This window comes from Mus caroli, unplaced genomic scaffold (genome assembly GCF_978045245.1).
Source record: "Mus caroli unplaced genomic scaffold, Mus_caroli_1 scaffold_11, whole genome shotgun sequence".
NCBI classification, from domain to species: Eukaryota; Metazoa; Chordata; class Mammalia; order Rodentia; family Muridae; genus Mus; species Mus caroli.
The window spans coordinates 88,435,524-88,451,568 of record NW_028227266.1 but is presented as its reverse complement, the minus strand read 5'-3'; the positions used below and the strand labels follow the sequence as shown (position 1 = coordinate 88,451,568).

Here is a 16,045-nt window from a genome sequence, read left to right as displayed (position 1 = left end):
ACACTATGTCACCTACTTTAGCTTTGGTCCTCTCACTTGTGAAGTGGGGATTAACTATTGACATTAATAGCATCGTTTTGAGAACTGAATGTAATCTATATAAAGGACCTGGCACTGGGTAGATATTGAGAGACATGGCACTCAGGAGTTGGTAGTGGATGCTAAAGTCAGTCAATGTACTCAGTCCTTTCACATCTATCTCTCAGTTTCAGACACGTTTGTCTGTGAGGCAGGCATTACTATGACCACCTCTAATTTACCAAGCAGGGAACAATGGAAGCAGGAAGCTCAGTGAATTGGTCCAGGTTAAAGAGGTCTATGTCTATACTGGACCATAGGACAATAGGTCTTCTCTCCTCTCCTCTCCTGTCCTCCCCTCCCCTCCCCTCTCCTCCCTTCCCCTCCCCTCTGTAGTTATATCCCCTTTGCTATTGCTAGGAGTTCAACAGAACTTCATCTCAGACAAAAGGCTTTCAATCACACTTGCATATCTGGGCTCCTGAATGGTAGCAATTTAAGGTAGTTCTGGCCCATTCCTGGGTAAGAGGTCTGTGGCAGCAGCTGGAACATTTTAAGCTTCCCCTCCCCCAGCATGCCCTATGTATATAATCTCTCCGTGCATACCACTCGCCATTTATCTCCTGGGGCTGCTGTTTCTCCTGTCATCTTCCTGATGACAAGCAGGTTAGACCATGTCTTGAGTCTCCCACAAACAGACCTCTGTGCAACTTTGCTATATGTGGCAACCCTTGAATCAGTGTCTTGAGTTATCACAACCTCCAGTTAGAAAACATTCAGAATTAGAAACAGCTCAACAGGTTTCAATAAACAATATTTCACACTGCTCTGAAGGTGACTTTGAAAACAGATTTTGAAAGTTTAGGCAGAGAGAGAGAGAGAGAGAGAGAGAGAGAGAGAAGGGATTTTGTATTTACAAACACACAATTTGGGTAAGTTGGTGTTTTTAAGTATAGCAATAAAATTAGAAAGAATAAAATAAAACTAGACATTTGGGTTACAGAGCTTAGGTGACTGCTTCGCAATGGAAGTGCAGAGATGCCAGGTACATGCTGTGAGGGACAGAGCACCCATCGCCTGGTGATGTGCTGGTAGCAAGGCAGAGCAGACATGGAACAACGTCAGAGAGCGAGGCTCCAGCTTGTTTGTTTGCATTGCTTTGTAGAGATTCAAGTGCTGGTCCAGGTTAGCTTTGGAACAGCTTTCTCAGGTCCATTTTTGTCCTTCTGTAAATCCATTGGTGCTATCCACGGATCAAGTAGGTGCTGGTGTAGCCCTGGCTCTCATCATTTGGCAGGCCTAATTAACAACTGAGTATGCACTCAGGTGCTGTCCCTGGGAACCTGGGGATTACATCCTCTTTGTGCTATGGTGCCATTACTGCTTGAGGTTACTGGAAAAAAATAATTAAAAATAGCTTATTTCAAGGGCAGACTCATAACCTCGAACAGAGTGTAGACAGCGATGAAAAGAGGCTGATTCCCTTCTCCCCATGACACGGGGGGAATGAAGCACAGGATCTGTTGCTCCCTGTGTGCACTGCATCCTTCCTGGGCCAAGCTGTGGCAAACTGGGGGAAAGAGCAGCTTGTTTGGCCATAGCAGCCAGAGTTTGCCTTTGGGGTTGTAAGGCAGGGAAGGCTCTGTCTAACCTCCCACCTAAACCTTCATCTTCCTGGGCACACCACTCATGTGTCAGGTCAGTATTCCAACAAGACAAGGCCACCTTGGATCTTCCTTCTTGAGTGTTTCATCATTTGGCAGATCTAATTAACAACTGAGTATGCACTCGGGTGCTGTCCCTGGGAGCTTGGGGAATTACCTCTCTGTGGTGTGGTGCGGGTGCAGCTTGAGGTTTTCTGTCAGGGAAACTGAGAGGGGAAAATGAAGGGTTTTCATGTCAGGGAGAGCAAACAGGACCTAATTGTGTTCATAAAGGACAGAGCTCTCAATCTCTCCCTCTCCCTCTCCCTCTCCCTCTCCCTCTCCCTCTCCCTCTCCCTCTCCCTCTCCCTCTCCCTCTCCCTCTCCCTCTCCCTCTCCCTCTCCCTCTCCCTCTCCCTCTCCCTCTCCCTCTCCCTCTCCCTCTCCCTCTCCCTCTCCCTCCCCCTCCCCCTCCCCCTCCCCCTCCCTCTCCCTCCCCCTCCCTCCCCCTCCCCCTCCCCTCCCCCTCCCCCTCCCCCCCCTCTCTCCCCCTCGCCCTCTCCCTCTCCTCCCCCTCCATTTCTCTTTCCCTCTCTCTCTTGTGTGTGTGTGTACTATGCATGCACATATATATGTAAATCTATGTATGCATATGTATGTGTTTGGATGCATGTGTATCAAGGGGCTATGACACAAACACACAACACAAATTCTAAGCAGTGGAACTTAGTCACTGCAGAGCTGTTAAGTCAGCTTCCAGGAGAGGCTTCTGCATGCAGGTAGTGGACACTAGGTCTTAGGAGTTTCTTACAAGAACATTTATGGGCTTTCCCTACAATGAGAACATTCTGTATTCATTTGGGGTATTGTGGGTGGCTTGCACTGGCTTCTGCCCATCCATCTAGCTTGCAGAATTTATTAACAGTGTTGAAGTCAGCCCTTGTAAGTTCTATCCTCTTGCCACTATACAGTGTCATCCAATCTGCCCAGCCTACCCGCAGTAGCACCAGAGTGGCTCCAGATGATCTGTAAATGAATGCGCTTGACCCCTCTGATAACCTTGTTTTTGTGCATCAAATTTAGCATTTCATACAGTTTTTTTTTTACGTCATTAAATGTTATCCCCATTTGATTTACTTAAGTGTTTCAAAAGTAGAAAACCCACTTAGAGTTGGAGGCCAGCTAGAACTGGCCTGCAGTCCATAGTCTATGGCCTCCTCTCTCCCCAGGTACAGGATGGTTATCAACAGGAGGGAAAGGACATCTTGAGGCTGAATGGCAGTGGGTTGTCAGCCCCCTACAGTACGCAGATGGCTTGCCCAAAGGGATGATGGGAAGTTGGTAAAGAGGACCATTCACTGTAAACGTGAGCAGGTTGAGGGCCAGCAATAGCCACTGCGATACCCAGATACTAGCACTGAAGGGAGAGAGAAGAGCTGTTGCCTTTTTTGGGTCTGAAGGGCCAAGGGCAGGGAGCTGCTTCTGAAATGCACTATGGCACACAGCTCTGCAAGTTAGACTCTGGTAGGAGTCCAGCTGTTGGCAGGTGCAACCCAGAAGGAAGAACTCTGGGAGAACCATCAGTCCAACCGTCTCTCCTCTTGTTTCCCTTGACTGAGCAAGCCCACACTGCAGCTCCAAGAGGCACAGAGCAAGATGAAGAAGAAAGTAGCTCGCAGGGCAGGTGGGGAATGATGCGCTAGTTACCTCTACTCCACTAAGTGTGGCAAGCCTGGGGTGGGTTTTTTTTCCTATTTTTTTTAATTCTGTGTGTGTAACCTTAATGTGCTCGTGTTTGTAAAACTCAAGCAATTCAAGAACCTTTCTCACAAATGGTATTTGATTTGTGATTTAGAGGTTTAGGTGTCCTCACTTGGGACTGTAATGTGTTGTTGTTTTTTTGTGTGTGACACATTATTAAATGCTTGACATAAACCAAGAGCACAGCTTTGCTTCATGGAAATAGATCATAGCCATTACCGTGCAATAGGCTTCATGGGCAATGTAGGTTAAATATGATACTTCTTCTGCAGACAATACATTAATCCTGGCTAGGCATTTGGTGTAGAAGCTGGCTTTGGGGGAAGTGCCACTTACTACAGGGTGGGGACCGTCTGCTATGAGTCTGTAGTCCTTGACTTTGAACAGTGCTCTAACTTGCTCTTGCAAATGCTTGAAATGGAAATATTTTCCATTTTGATTAAGCTGGAGGTGCCTTTGATTTTCAGTAAAAGCTCTTAGAAATGAACTGACTGAAAACGACAAGACAGTCTTGATTTGAACAGATCTGTTCTTAGAGGCTTCTGGTAGAGAATATTTTTCAGTAAATTTTTATTATTTTTTTTTGCTTCCCTTACAGTGGAGGCAAATCACTCTAGGTCATGCACCCTTGAGACTGAGTCTTGTTTGTCTCAGCCATTTTGCATACTTCTGTAGAGATGACCCCTGGGTTCCCCTGGGTTGAAGCTGTTGCATCAGTTTTAGTGAGGGAGGAGCCAGTGCAGGCTGTGGTGTATGGAATGGGTCCCTGGCAGCCTATTGCTGGCACAGGCCTGGTGGGGAAGCATCTTACTGTGATGCAGACTATTTTTATGTGCTCCAGGAATGACAATCATCAGGATGTCTTAGACCTGGTTTCAAGTATTAACCATACTTCTAACACCTTCTCTTTGCTTTTAGACCCAAGAATCTTTAAACCCAAACAACTTAGAGTACTGGATGGAAGATATTTATACTCCAGGCTATGATTCATTACTAAAACGGAAAGAAGCTGAATTCAGACGAGCCAAGGTTTGCAAGATCGCTGCTCTTATCACTGCTGCTGCATGCACGGTCATTCTCGTCATTGTTGTGCCGATCTGCACGATGAAGTCCTGAACCTGTGGACTCAGCATTACATGCAGCTCCTGACTCCCAAAGTCTTTCTCTGTAATTTCAAAAGCTGGCCCCGCTGTGGCTACAGTCTGCTGGAATAGAGACAAAATCCTGGATGCTTTTATACAGTGCCGAAGGTCATCTTCAGAGAGTATATACTCTGGAAAGACATCTGCCTAGCTGTTAAGCTTTGACATAGCTACACTATGAATATATTTCCAAAAGTACACTATCCTCTTCCACATAAGGAATTCCATGGATTGTCAGTAAATAAAAGTTGGATTCTTTCATTTGGATGGGGATTCATGGTGGGTATTAAGTTATACGGAACAGATCCAATACCTGCTCTTTGAAGGAGCTGACTGACATTGACACAATGATTAAAAAAAGAGAAAGAGCAAAAGCTAAGGGGTGCGATCTCTTTCCCTAACATTCTAAGTTTGTTGCTGGCGATGTGACTGGATGTGTGTCCACAAGAGCGTGGCTTCTCCTCGGACTTTTATCAAGGGCTATTGACTTCCATCTTGCCCTTCTGTCATTGTCTGTAGAACATCTGAATTGCTGCAGCTCCTGAAAGCAGCTTTCTGAATCTTCTTCTTTGGCCCAGGCAAGAAGGAGCTGTACTTCCAAGCCAAGCATGATAATACAGTATCCTTTTTGTAGAATGGGTCAAGATACTCAGGATAGGGAATCTTCTTGTTGTCCCCAAAATGATGTGGGGAAGATTGCCTTGCTGGTTGGGGTATGCTCAACATCTGAAGGTCACAGCCACCCTAAAGGATCTCTGGTTCTAGCTCTAGCATGTGGCTCTGTTCCTTGATTTTTAACTCTTGGTGGTCCCTGATGTTCTATTCTGAAGAGTTTGGAACTTGTCCTTGTGCCTTGAAGAGCAGAGACAATGGTGACAATTTAGCATTCTAACTATAAACCATGGTTTCTGCCCACCACTGGTACCAACCATTTATGTGGCTTTAAAAAAGATTTTGAATGCTTATTCAATAGATAAAGGTACCGAGGTCTTTTCAATTACAACATTTACTCCAGTTTTAAATATTTGTCAGCAGTGCAAAAAAAAAAAGCATCTATTTAATCATTTATCTATCTATATGTCTAAATATCTGAGTTTCATTTTTTTGTCTTTACTAAGTAAATATCGAGAGCAAGATCTTTTCAAGTGTACAAGAAGCTGTTGTAATTTTATTATAGTTTGATCTCTGTTCCCACCTGACTGGTGCTTTGACAATAATTGGGTAGAAAGACTCCTTCTCAACATCTGTGTCTAATGTCTTACTACAGATTAAATAAAAAATGGTTGTCAGAAACTAGCAACCTTTAATCTATTTAATAACAAATTGGAGTGTACACACATTTTGCTAGTAAGAATAATCACTTTGGGAAGTATGCATAATTTATGCAAGTGGAATCTGAGAAGCCTTTTGATTTCTAAAGCAATAGGAGTCCAGCATCCATCCTAAATATTTTCAAATAATGCCGAGCTTGCTGTACCAGACCCTGTTGTCACTAGTTAAGAACAGTCAGTGCATTTTATAATGCTAACAGATGAGGGATGGGTTCTCTCACCTGTAGGGGGCCTTTGTTCTTAGAGGTCTTCATGGTATCTATTTCTATTGATATGTTTACTTATGGTCTTCAATTAGGTGACTGAAACTTAAGCCTTAGAATGGAGGACTTGTCATTGAAAATGAGTGCATACACACACACACACATACATGCATGCATTCAAACATACATACATACATACATACATACATGTCTGTTGTCAGAAGTTTAGTCTTTTGGTGCTCTCTTTTAGATTGGGCACTTCAAATAAGGTTGTTTATTCATTCCAAAAAAGATATTAGGTTACATCCTTTGGAGTCCCTGATCCACCTCACCCCTCTTGTAAGCAATGATTCTATACCACACTGTGACGTAACCATTCTGCCCACACCACAGATTAAACTATCAAAGTATCAGAAAGAGCAGTTTATAACTTCTTGCTCTGTGGCTTGCTCAACATCTGAGATGTACTCTTCTTGGATAATAAGTCTTGTCAAATCCCAACCTGACTCCTTCCTTTGACAGGTGAGATTATGGAGGCCAGATGGCCTCCTGAGATGAAACTGCTGATAAAATGAAGCTAATCACAGTCCATTCATTGTCACTGCCCTAGGGAAAAATCTATTTCTAATGGGCCCTATGTGGATCATATGACTATAAGCCTAATTCAAGAATAGAAGTGAACGGATTCTGTAGAATTTTCTAATATCCTTTTCATTTCTGGGGAAATAGTCAAAGAAATCCAATCTTGCTCTAAGTCCAACTCAGTGTTGTCCCATACTGAAAACACGATCCAGACCATAAAGGTCAAAGTAAGACTGGAAGTTTTCTCTGGAAAGTGGCGTCTTCAAGCAGGTAGTACCAAGTCTAGTGCTGATGAACCACACCTTTGCTGTGCTTATGAGGTCATGGATGCCTGGTCTCAGAATCCATAAAAGATGATGTTTATAGTTAAGATATTTTTCCTTTTGACACCAACTTGATTTTCTTAGATCCTAGACACCCCCTAGTTCCCCTAACCCCTCAAGACTCACAATCAAGCAAGACAACGTTTACTTGACAAAAAAGTATACATCCCTCAATATAATATGTTTCCCTCAGCTCCTTTTGCAATGCAGCAGCCCCAAGGTAAAGGTGACTGACTGGCCTTCTGTCTTTATAAAATGTACATGTTTCACACCCAAATTTAAAGTCACTGCATGTTACAAATTCACTCCATTTTTGTTGGCTTGCCTTCCTTCCTTCCTTCCTTCCTTCCTTCCTTCCTTCCTTCCTTCCTTCCTTCCTTCCTTCCTTCCTTCCTTCCTTCCTTTCCTTCCTTCCTTCCTTCTCTCCCTCCCTCCTTTCCTCCTTTCTTGTCCTCCCTCCATCCTTTCCCCCTTTTCCTTCCTTCCTTCCTTCCTTCCTTCCTTCCTTCCTTCCTTCCTTCCTTCCTTCCTTCCTTCCTTCCTTTCTTTCTTTCTTTCTTTCTTTCTTTCTTTCTTTCTTTCTTTCTTTCTTTCTTTCTTCTTTTGTATTTAAATAAATAATCAGATGACTTTACCATTGAAGGGATTATTTTTTCAGATGTATCTAGCCAATGATGAAATTCAGAATCATTTCATCTTTTTTACTGATCTGAAATTGTTTTGAACACAGCCTTGCAGAAAAGCAATCGCCAATCAAAAGAACTTTTCCGCTCTCTACTATCAGGCACTTTATTCCAGTACTCCCTTGTTTAAACTACTGACACAAAGAAGCCAATCACACATCATCTGCTGCCAGCTAATCATAAATTGTTTTTTACTTTAGGGCATGCATCCATGTGAATAATAACTGCAAGGCTAGCTTAATAGATATGATAAAACAGTCAGTATTCTGAATACCTGTACTATTGTTGCCATTGTCTTAATTCCTTGTCAGACACAGGCAGTGTGCATTTTGTGAACAGTGACATCTTATCTGTTTGTTTATATTTTTGCACTAATCCCCTCTGCTAATGGTCAAATGGTATGAGAATTTTTAAATGTTGGAACTCAACATGTTTCTTATTATTACTATAGCCAAACCTACAAGAATATTGTGGTCAATTGTGTGAATACCAAATCATTATATACTATATATTGTAGTACAGAAATTTGTATTTTAAGGGAAAGATTTGAGTAAGTCTTGGTATAACTGAAGAGTATGAGATATTTATTAAGTAACCGTGAGAAATGCAGCAACTTTCCTTATTTATGCCTTATGAACAATAGAGTGTGAAATGTAAGGCAAAGTTTTATGTGAAGACCCTAAAGGGGGGTTTCTATGAAGGCAGGGATTGCGTCTTTCTGTTTGTTCTGTACAGCTCTCAGCACACTCTTGGTGCTTGATAAATGTTATATAATACCAATAACTAAGCACATTTTTAGATCTTTTTTCAAATGGCTCGTGTAAAATTTGATTAATGTTGGTTTGAAGCTATCATGTAAAATCTGCCTCTCCAAATATAATCAAAATAAATGGAAATATGCAGCAACTTGCATTGAGACTTTATTTTATCCATAAACTATATGGTTCCAGTTTACGACCATGTTATAAACTGCCTGTCTTGATTTTGTTCCTCAAATTGGATGATTCTGAAGTAAAAATCAAAATATGTGAGCAGCCTTGTCCCCCTCCTACCGCACCCCTACTAAAACCTTACTGAAAACCATCATCAGTCACTCAGTATGATATAAGTGAAGAATATCTCCACTAGCAGCTTCCTGTTGTTTCAGAAACGGATGAATATATCATCGTTTATCTCTTCTTTCTACTAATGAATGGATATTCATGCTCAACCTGCAAGATTACTGCAGTTAATTGGAACTGACCCACAGTTCCAGTCAATATGTGCTGAGAGATGAATATTGGTGCTTGTGGGAGAAAGGGTTATGAATATTCTTGGTGTACCTTTTTTTGTAATATGACTTCTGGGTCATGAGAGATGCTTAAATGCTAGGTTAAGACACAGTGCTGACAACTTCTTACATACAGTTCTGAAATATGCCCCGTTATTGGGTTATATATGGAGGCTCAATTGCTACATTCTTTCTAACAGGGTGTAGAGTCTCTTTCATTCCAATGGGTATTCAGTGTCCCGTCATTATTTTTGTTATTTTGTCTTTTTTTTTTCCCAGAGCTGAGGACCGAACCCAGGGCCTTGTGCTTGCTAGGCAAGCCCCCTACACTGAGCTAAATCCACCCCCACCCCATCATTAATTTTAACCAAGCTGGCTCAGCGGGTAAAACACTTGTTGAACTGTACATGGTAGTGAGCATCTGTAACCAGTCCCACTCCTATAGTGAGATGGGAGATAGAGACAAGTGAACCCCTGGAAACTCACAGGCCAGCACAGTGCTAAATAACAAGAGATCCTGCCTCATACAAGGTAGCTGACATCTGAGGTTCTCTGCTGACCTCTACATGTGCACTGTGCCATGCATGTACTTGGACACACACAGACCCGTGCACATAGTAAAATAAAATATCATTACCATGATGAATAATGGAATTTGCTGTTTTGTATTTATTAGCACAATGGATATCCTATTTTGTGAAGTGTTCCTTTAGATAGTTTTAAGTGATATAAAAATCTAAAATAATTTTTTTGTGATAGCACACAAAGCAGTAGGTTTGACTATGACACATTCATGCTGGTGTACCACCATAGAGTGTTCCTATTATTACTTTCTCATTGTCCTCTTCTGTGTGCTTTGCCCTACTCTGGCTGCGTCCCATATGGCCAACTAGTCCCCTTTTCTATTTTCATGTCACATGTATGCTATTGGGTCCTATTTTCCCCCTTTCATAAGGTGATCTACTCCTTTCATGAACACCTTCTAATACACGTGCATGTATAATTTTAAATCAAGAAACTACATATGAGAGAAAATGCAGTATTATTCTGAGTGTAGCTTCACTCACTTAACATAATAATCTCCAGTGTATCCATTTTTTTTGCAAAAAGAAACTTAAAAGAACTATATTAAATAAAAGTAGAGAGGATGTGTACCCTCATCTTTTTCCAGACTTTGAGCAAGGTGTTCTCAGTATTTCACCATTTTATATAATATTGGCTGTAGGCTTGTGATATATAACATTTATTATTATGTTGAGGTATTCCTTCTATTCTTAGTTTATTCAGGGTTTTTAGTTGTGAAAGGATGTTAAAGTTCATCAAAAGCCTTTTTTGTACTTCTATTGAGATGATCACATGATTTCTATTCTTAAGTCTACTGAGGTATTTCACTTATTGGTCTGTGCATGCTGAATCAAATTGCATCTATGGAGTGAAGCCACCTTGGTTATAGTGTTTGATCTTCTTGGTGCATTCTGGTTTTACTTTTTCTGTCTTTAGTTCTTAGAGAATTTCATACACCCCCTCCCCCAATTCCTCCCAGAACCACCCTCATCTCCCTACTCACACAACTCCCAATTTTGTGTCTTTTTTAAAAATAAAAGCCCATAAATTTAAATTTGTGCTTCACTAACCATGTATTCTTGAACATGTAGCTTTCCACTGGAATAAGGTTAATATACCAAGAACCGCTCCCTTGAGGAAAAGCATCTTTTCCTCTCCCAGCGGCCACAAGCACTTTATCTGGGGGTGGCATTTCATGACTAACTTCCCTCTCTGTGCTGGGATTTTGTCTGGGATTGAACTTATGTAGGTCTGTGAATGCTGTTACAATGGCTGTGAGTTCATATGCGTGTCTGGAAAACAGTTTCCATTTAGTCATCCACCATATCCACGTCGAGCTTTTAAAATCTTTCTGTCATTCTTCTGTAATGATCCTTGGGCTTTAGGTGGATGAGGAGGGGGGAGGGGGAGAGGGAAGAGGAGCAGGAGGAGGAGGAGGAGGAGGAGGAAGAGGGGTGTGATGTAGATGTTGTGTTAAAGGCTGCTAAGCATCACACAATCTCTTATGCTCTCTATCTTGCCCAGTTGTGGGTGGGTTTCTGTGGTAATCTCCATTTAGAAACAAAAATGAGTAGAAGCAAAAGGAAGCATCTACTGGAAAGCTGAAGTGGTGAGATACACTAATTTATGGGTAAACAATAAGTCCTTGGGAGGCAATTTAATGACACCGTGAGGTGTCTGTGTTGTTTTCATTTGGATGACAGATGAGAGTAGGATAGGAAAATCACCAGTGTTATTGCATAAGACATGATTTTTTTTATGTGCATTAATGTTTGTTTTATGAAACTGGGAGTCCCAGTATATATATCTTATTTATTATTTATTATAAATGTGAATAATTGTTATATCATTAATAAATTGATTTCTTTATTAATATGTAATGGTCTCTTTACCTCTTCCAATGAGCTTTTCTTTGAAATCTACCTTATCAGAGATCAAAAAGCTATACCAGCTTGTGTTTGATTTCCACTCGCCAGTGTTTTCAGTGGGCATCTTCATTGGTGAGGAATGGTTCTTGGAGACAATACATAGTTAGATTGATGGTTTTTTTAATCCAGTTAGCTAGTCTGGATCTTTCTCTTGGTGAGTTGAGTCCATTTACATGTAAAGTTATTATTGAGAGATGTTTACTAATTTTTCTGATATTTTTGGTTGTCTCTTTATAAGTATTATGGATTTGATGCTTTAACTATGTCAGACAAGATGGATTTCCTTCCACTTCTTTGCTTATTTATTTCTGGCATGAAATTTATCATTTTCTGTGTTCTTTTGATTGAATATTTTCTTTTTTCCTCCTCCACTGTGAATAATACTATGTACCTTCTGTAGTGCTTGCGTGGTGGTCACGAGCTTCCTTAATTTGTATTCTTCTTAACGTGTTCTTATTCCTTTATCAATTTCAAAGGGCGGGTCTTCTGAACATAGCAATCTTGGGTGGTGATTCTTTATTTTCGGGACTTGAAATGTCCCGTTCATGTTTTTCTGACTGTTGAGAGACTTGCGGTTGCACTGATGTCTCTGTCTTTGTAAGTGAGTTGCTGTTTTTTCCCTTATGTCTCTTAATATTTTTTCCTGTGTGTTTTTCACATCTTGACAAATACATGTCATGGAGCAGTTTGGGCTCTGCTCATGTCTGTGGTTTAAAATGCCTCTTGTGTGTAGATAGCTATTTCTGAGTCTGGATTTGGAAGAACTTAAAACAATTCTTTTTCTTCCTCTTCCTCTTCTTTTTCATCTTCCTTCTCCTCTTCCTCTTCTTTCTCCTGCTCCTCTTCTTTTTCCTCTTCTGTCCTCTTCTTGTCTTTTTGGAGATAGGGTCTTATGTAGCAGATGCTGCTTTTTAAAAGGGTATATAGTCTGACAATGTCCTTGAATTTCTGATCCTCTGGCCTTCAAATCCAAAACAGCACAACTATGCTAGATCTGGGGATCTAGTCCTGAGCTCCAGTCATGCTAGGTAAGCCTGTAACTACCTCAGCTAGATTCTCATCACTACATTTGGAAACTTTTATGGTATAGTTCATTGAGTAGATTCTACATTTTTGATGTGTTTATCTCAGCTTCTTCTACCCATGGATTCTTAGGGTTATTTTCTCCACTGTATCCCAAAGACAGTAGATGTCATGCTAGTTCATTTTTCCTATTATTGATGTTTGAACATAATATTTCACCAAATGAATTCATCATCCCTGAAGTTCTTCCTTCTGCTTGGCTGAGCCTTGTTAGGGATGCTTCCAACGTTTTAAAATGTGATTCATTCAGTTTTTCATTTCCAACATTTCTAATTTTTAAAATCTGAATTTCCGAAGTGGATGATCACAGTCAGCTATTGGATGGATCACACGGCCCCCAATGGAGGAGCTAGAGAAATTACCCAAGGAGCTAAAGGGAACTGCAACCCTATAGGTGGAACAACAATATAAACTAACCAGTACCCCGGAGCTCTTGTCTCTAGCTGCATATGTATCAAAAGATGGCCTAGTCGGCCATCACTGCAAAGAGAGGCCCATTGGACTTGCAAACTTTATATGCCCCAGTACAGGGGAACCCCAGGGCCAAAAAGGGGGAGTGGGTGGGTAGGGGATTGGGGGGGTGGGTATGGGGGACTTTTGGGATAGCATTGAAAATGTAAACGAGGAAAATACCTAATAAAAAAAAAATAAATAAAAATCTGAATTTCCTGGCTGGATTTTCCCATCTATATTGCTAACTTTTTCATTCATGTCTCCATTTTCTCCTCCATTTTACTGACCCTCTCTGGGGTCTAGATTGATTTCATTTGCTTCTTTCTATCTATTTTAGGTCGTTTACCATCTTTTAAATCTGACTTTTTCTTGTTCTGCTTCACTGAGTTTGTGGACAAGTAGTTAAGGAATTATGGCATTTTGAAAGTCACATTGCCTTGCTTTTCCTGCCTTCTTGTGTTTGTCATGTTACAATGTGTTCATCTGTTGGTTTATTCATCTTCTCTTTTTTGGAGGAGTAATGCTCATATTCAGCAGGATACCTTTGAAATCTCAGTACTGTTCAGTGATGAGAGAATTTGCTGCTCTTGGAAGTATCTTCTGTTGTGTTTCTTCGAATCATGGAGCTGTATGACTGAAGCTGCTTGTGGCTGTCAGAGACATCCATCTTTCCTCTGTTCTTTTCATGTCATCCAGTCACATCCTCTTCCTCTCTTTGCAGTAGTGATGATGATGGTGGTGGTGGTGGTGATGAGATGATGATGATGGTGGTGATGAGATGATGATGATCCTCTCCTCCACAAGCTCACATGAAGACAGTTCCTGGTCCTCTTTTTACCCAGAAGTTTTCCTTTATGTTTATAGCCACCCAGTTCCTTGTTGAGTTGTATGCCATTCTTCTTGATTTATAGGAATTAATTCTGTATCATGTCCACTTATTCCTTTATAGATATACATAAGAATATTATTTTCTACTCAATTAACTATATTTTTCAACTGTCTTGTTGATACATTTTTATAAATAGAAGGTCAGTATAAAATATATAAATATATTAATATAAAAATTAATAAAATATAAAATCAATATAAAAATAATATAAAAATTTATAATTTCTTTCTCGTTGACTATTGGATTTTGGTCAAAAATATTTATATACTCCAGAGTTTTGAAGATGCTGTAGGGTATTTTTTCCTAGTTATGTCTGTGCTCTTTTTGGTATTCTTTTTGTACCTGATATAAGATATAAGATTGCAAATTGTTTGTTTGATTGTTTTTTATTAACATTTTACTATCCATTAATCAGGGCCACTTATTAGAAATACCATCCTCATTGATGTAAAGTTATTGATTATATGGTTTTCTGGACTTTTACTCTTTACTTGTATGAATGCAGCTTCAACATAACTTTGTTATTCCTCAACTATGAACTAAGGTGAGTGACCCCTGACATGGTCAGCAGCCTCAGTCCCCATCTGAGAGATGGTCATGAGGAAAGAGTGTGTCTAGCTCCTTTTTCCCTTCCAGAGTTCTCAAATGTCACTGGCTTCCCTGCTTGAGTCATTAAAGAAGAGTGATTACTTGAAGTACGAGTCACAACACATTGGAAGAAGTAATTAATACTTAGACATCTAAACAGAAATCTCTGAGACAAGCTTGGAAAAATGTTAGGGTACATATATAATGACAGGCAAAGAATACATTTCTGTTTTGCAGTAAAACATTATTAAAAAGAAAATAATAAAAACTAATAAAATATTAATCCAGATGTACTGATCCAAAGTTTCCATTTAGTTGGACTGCATCTGGCTTGACATTTTTCTAAGTGCTTTGAAAAAGTGAATTAAAAAATATGTAAGCTATCTTGTAGGAAAATAAATGTCTGCCCTCACTAAGAGACAAATCAATATGCAATATTCTCCTGAAAGGTATTTTAATCTATCACTAATTTAGCTTCCTCCATCCACGTAGAAGCAAAAGTCAATACTTGGTTAATTTACTTTACATTATTGAATGTACTTTTTGGAAAAGCACATATCACTTTCTAGTTCTCTAGAATTCAGGCTTTGCAATTTCCCACTGGCTTTCTCGAACATGAACATGAATCATTGAGCTCTTGCTGAACTTGGATTTTATTTATATCTTCATTAGTCCCTGTGATGTCAAGGAACAGAACAAGCTATGTTGCACAGAAGATACTACACTTGGCTGGAGCAGTGGCACATGCTTATAACTCCATCATTTGGAGCACTGAGCAGGAGGACAGCCAGTAGTTTGAGAATACTGCCCTATATAGTGAGTACCAAGCCAACCAGGATTGAGACCCCCATATCAATCCAAAACTAACCAAACCCAGAAGCAAAACCACATCAGAACAGCATTAACTATCCACAAAACAATAAGAAAGAAAAGTACCATTGTAGTATTGGAAAATAAATTAGAACCTGAAAACAGGAAGACAGCCTGTGAATTTCTGGGCAGAAGCAGGCTCTACATTCAGCCAGTGGAAGAATGTCCCTGATAAACAGTCTCTGTGAATCTCAACCTGGATTCCAGCTCATTGTGGTTTAATTAAAATTCCTAAAAGATTCATCAAGTCCTGCACATAAAAGTATTGTTAGAAGTGGCAGTGCAAGTGTGGTTATTACAAATATAGTTTTCTTTCATTTATCATGGAAAGCACTTAATAAGTTATGCCTATATGCCCGAATGGCCACCACACTAATAAAGAAGTTGACGTGGCATTTTCATGCTGGCGACTCAGAGTTATGTTCTACATTTTAAAGAGTCTTGTATAATTTCAAGAGTCCCAAGAAGGAGCTCATTTTCTGTCAACCATATTTGATCTACATGTATCCACAAGCTCAATTAGCATTCGGTTGCTCTCTTATTACAGTCCTGCTTCACCACTAACAATGTCCATTGAACCGACCCCCCACTGTTGGACTTGTTCATTTATGCACTTCGCCAATTGATATTTATTGACCAAACAGTATATTCAAAGAAATGGCTTGTTGATGAATTGTTACCTGTGACGCTTCTGGATCCATCAGTCTTGTATAT

The 16,045-nt window shown here is 40.2% G+C and overlaps 1 protein-coding gene across 2 annotated transcripts in view; it reads left to right on the top strand.

Annotated features, from left to right (window-relative positions):
- The window catches only part of Minar1 (membrane integral NOTCH2 associated receptor 1), a 35,504-nt gene extending 28,201 nt beyond the window's left edge, over positions 1-7,303 (top strand). The window contains exon 5 of one of the 2 annotated variants that reach the window (XR_003837534.2): positions 4,341-4,446. Coding sequence is in view for 1 of the 2 variants with exons in the window: in XM_021173037.3 (XP_021028696.2) it covers positions 4,341-4,538 (198 nt within the window). In the remaining variant the exon portion in view is untranslated. Of the gene's footprint in view, positions 1-4,340 lie in introns of both variants that reach the window. The other variant, XM_021173037.3, reaches the window with a different exon arrangement.
- Positions 7,304-16,045: the final 8,742 nt, after the last annotated feature.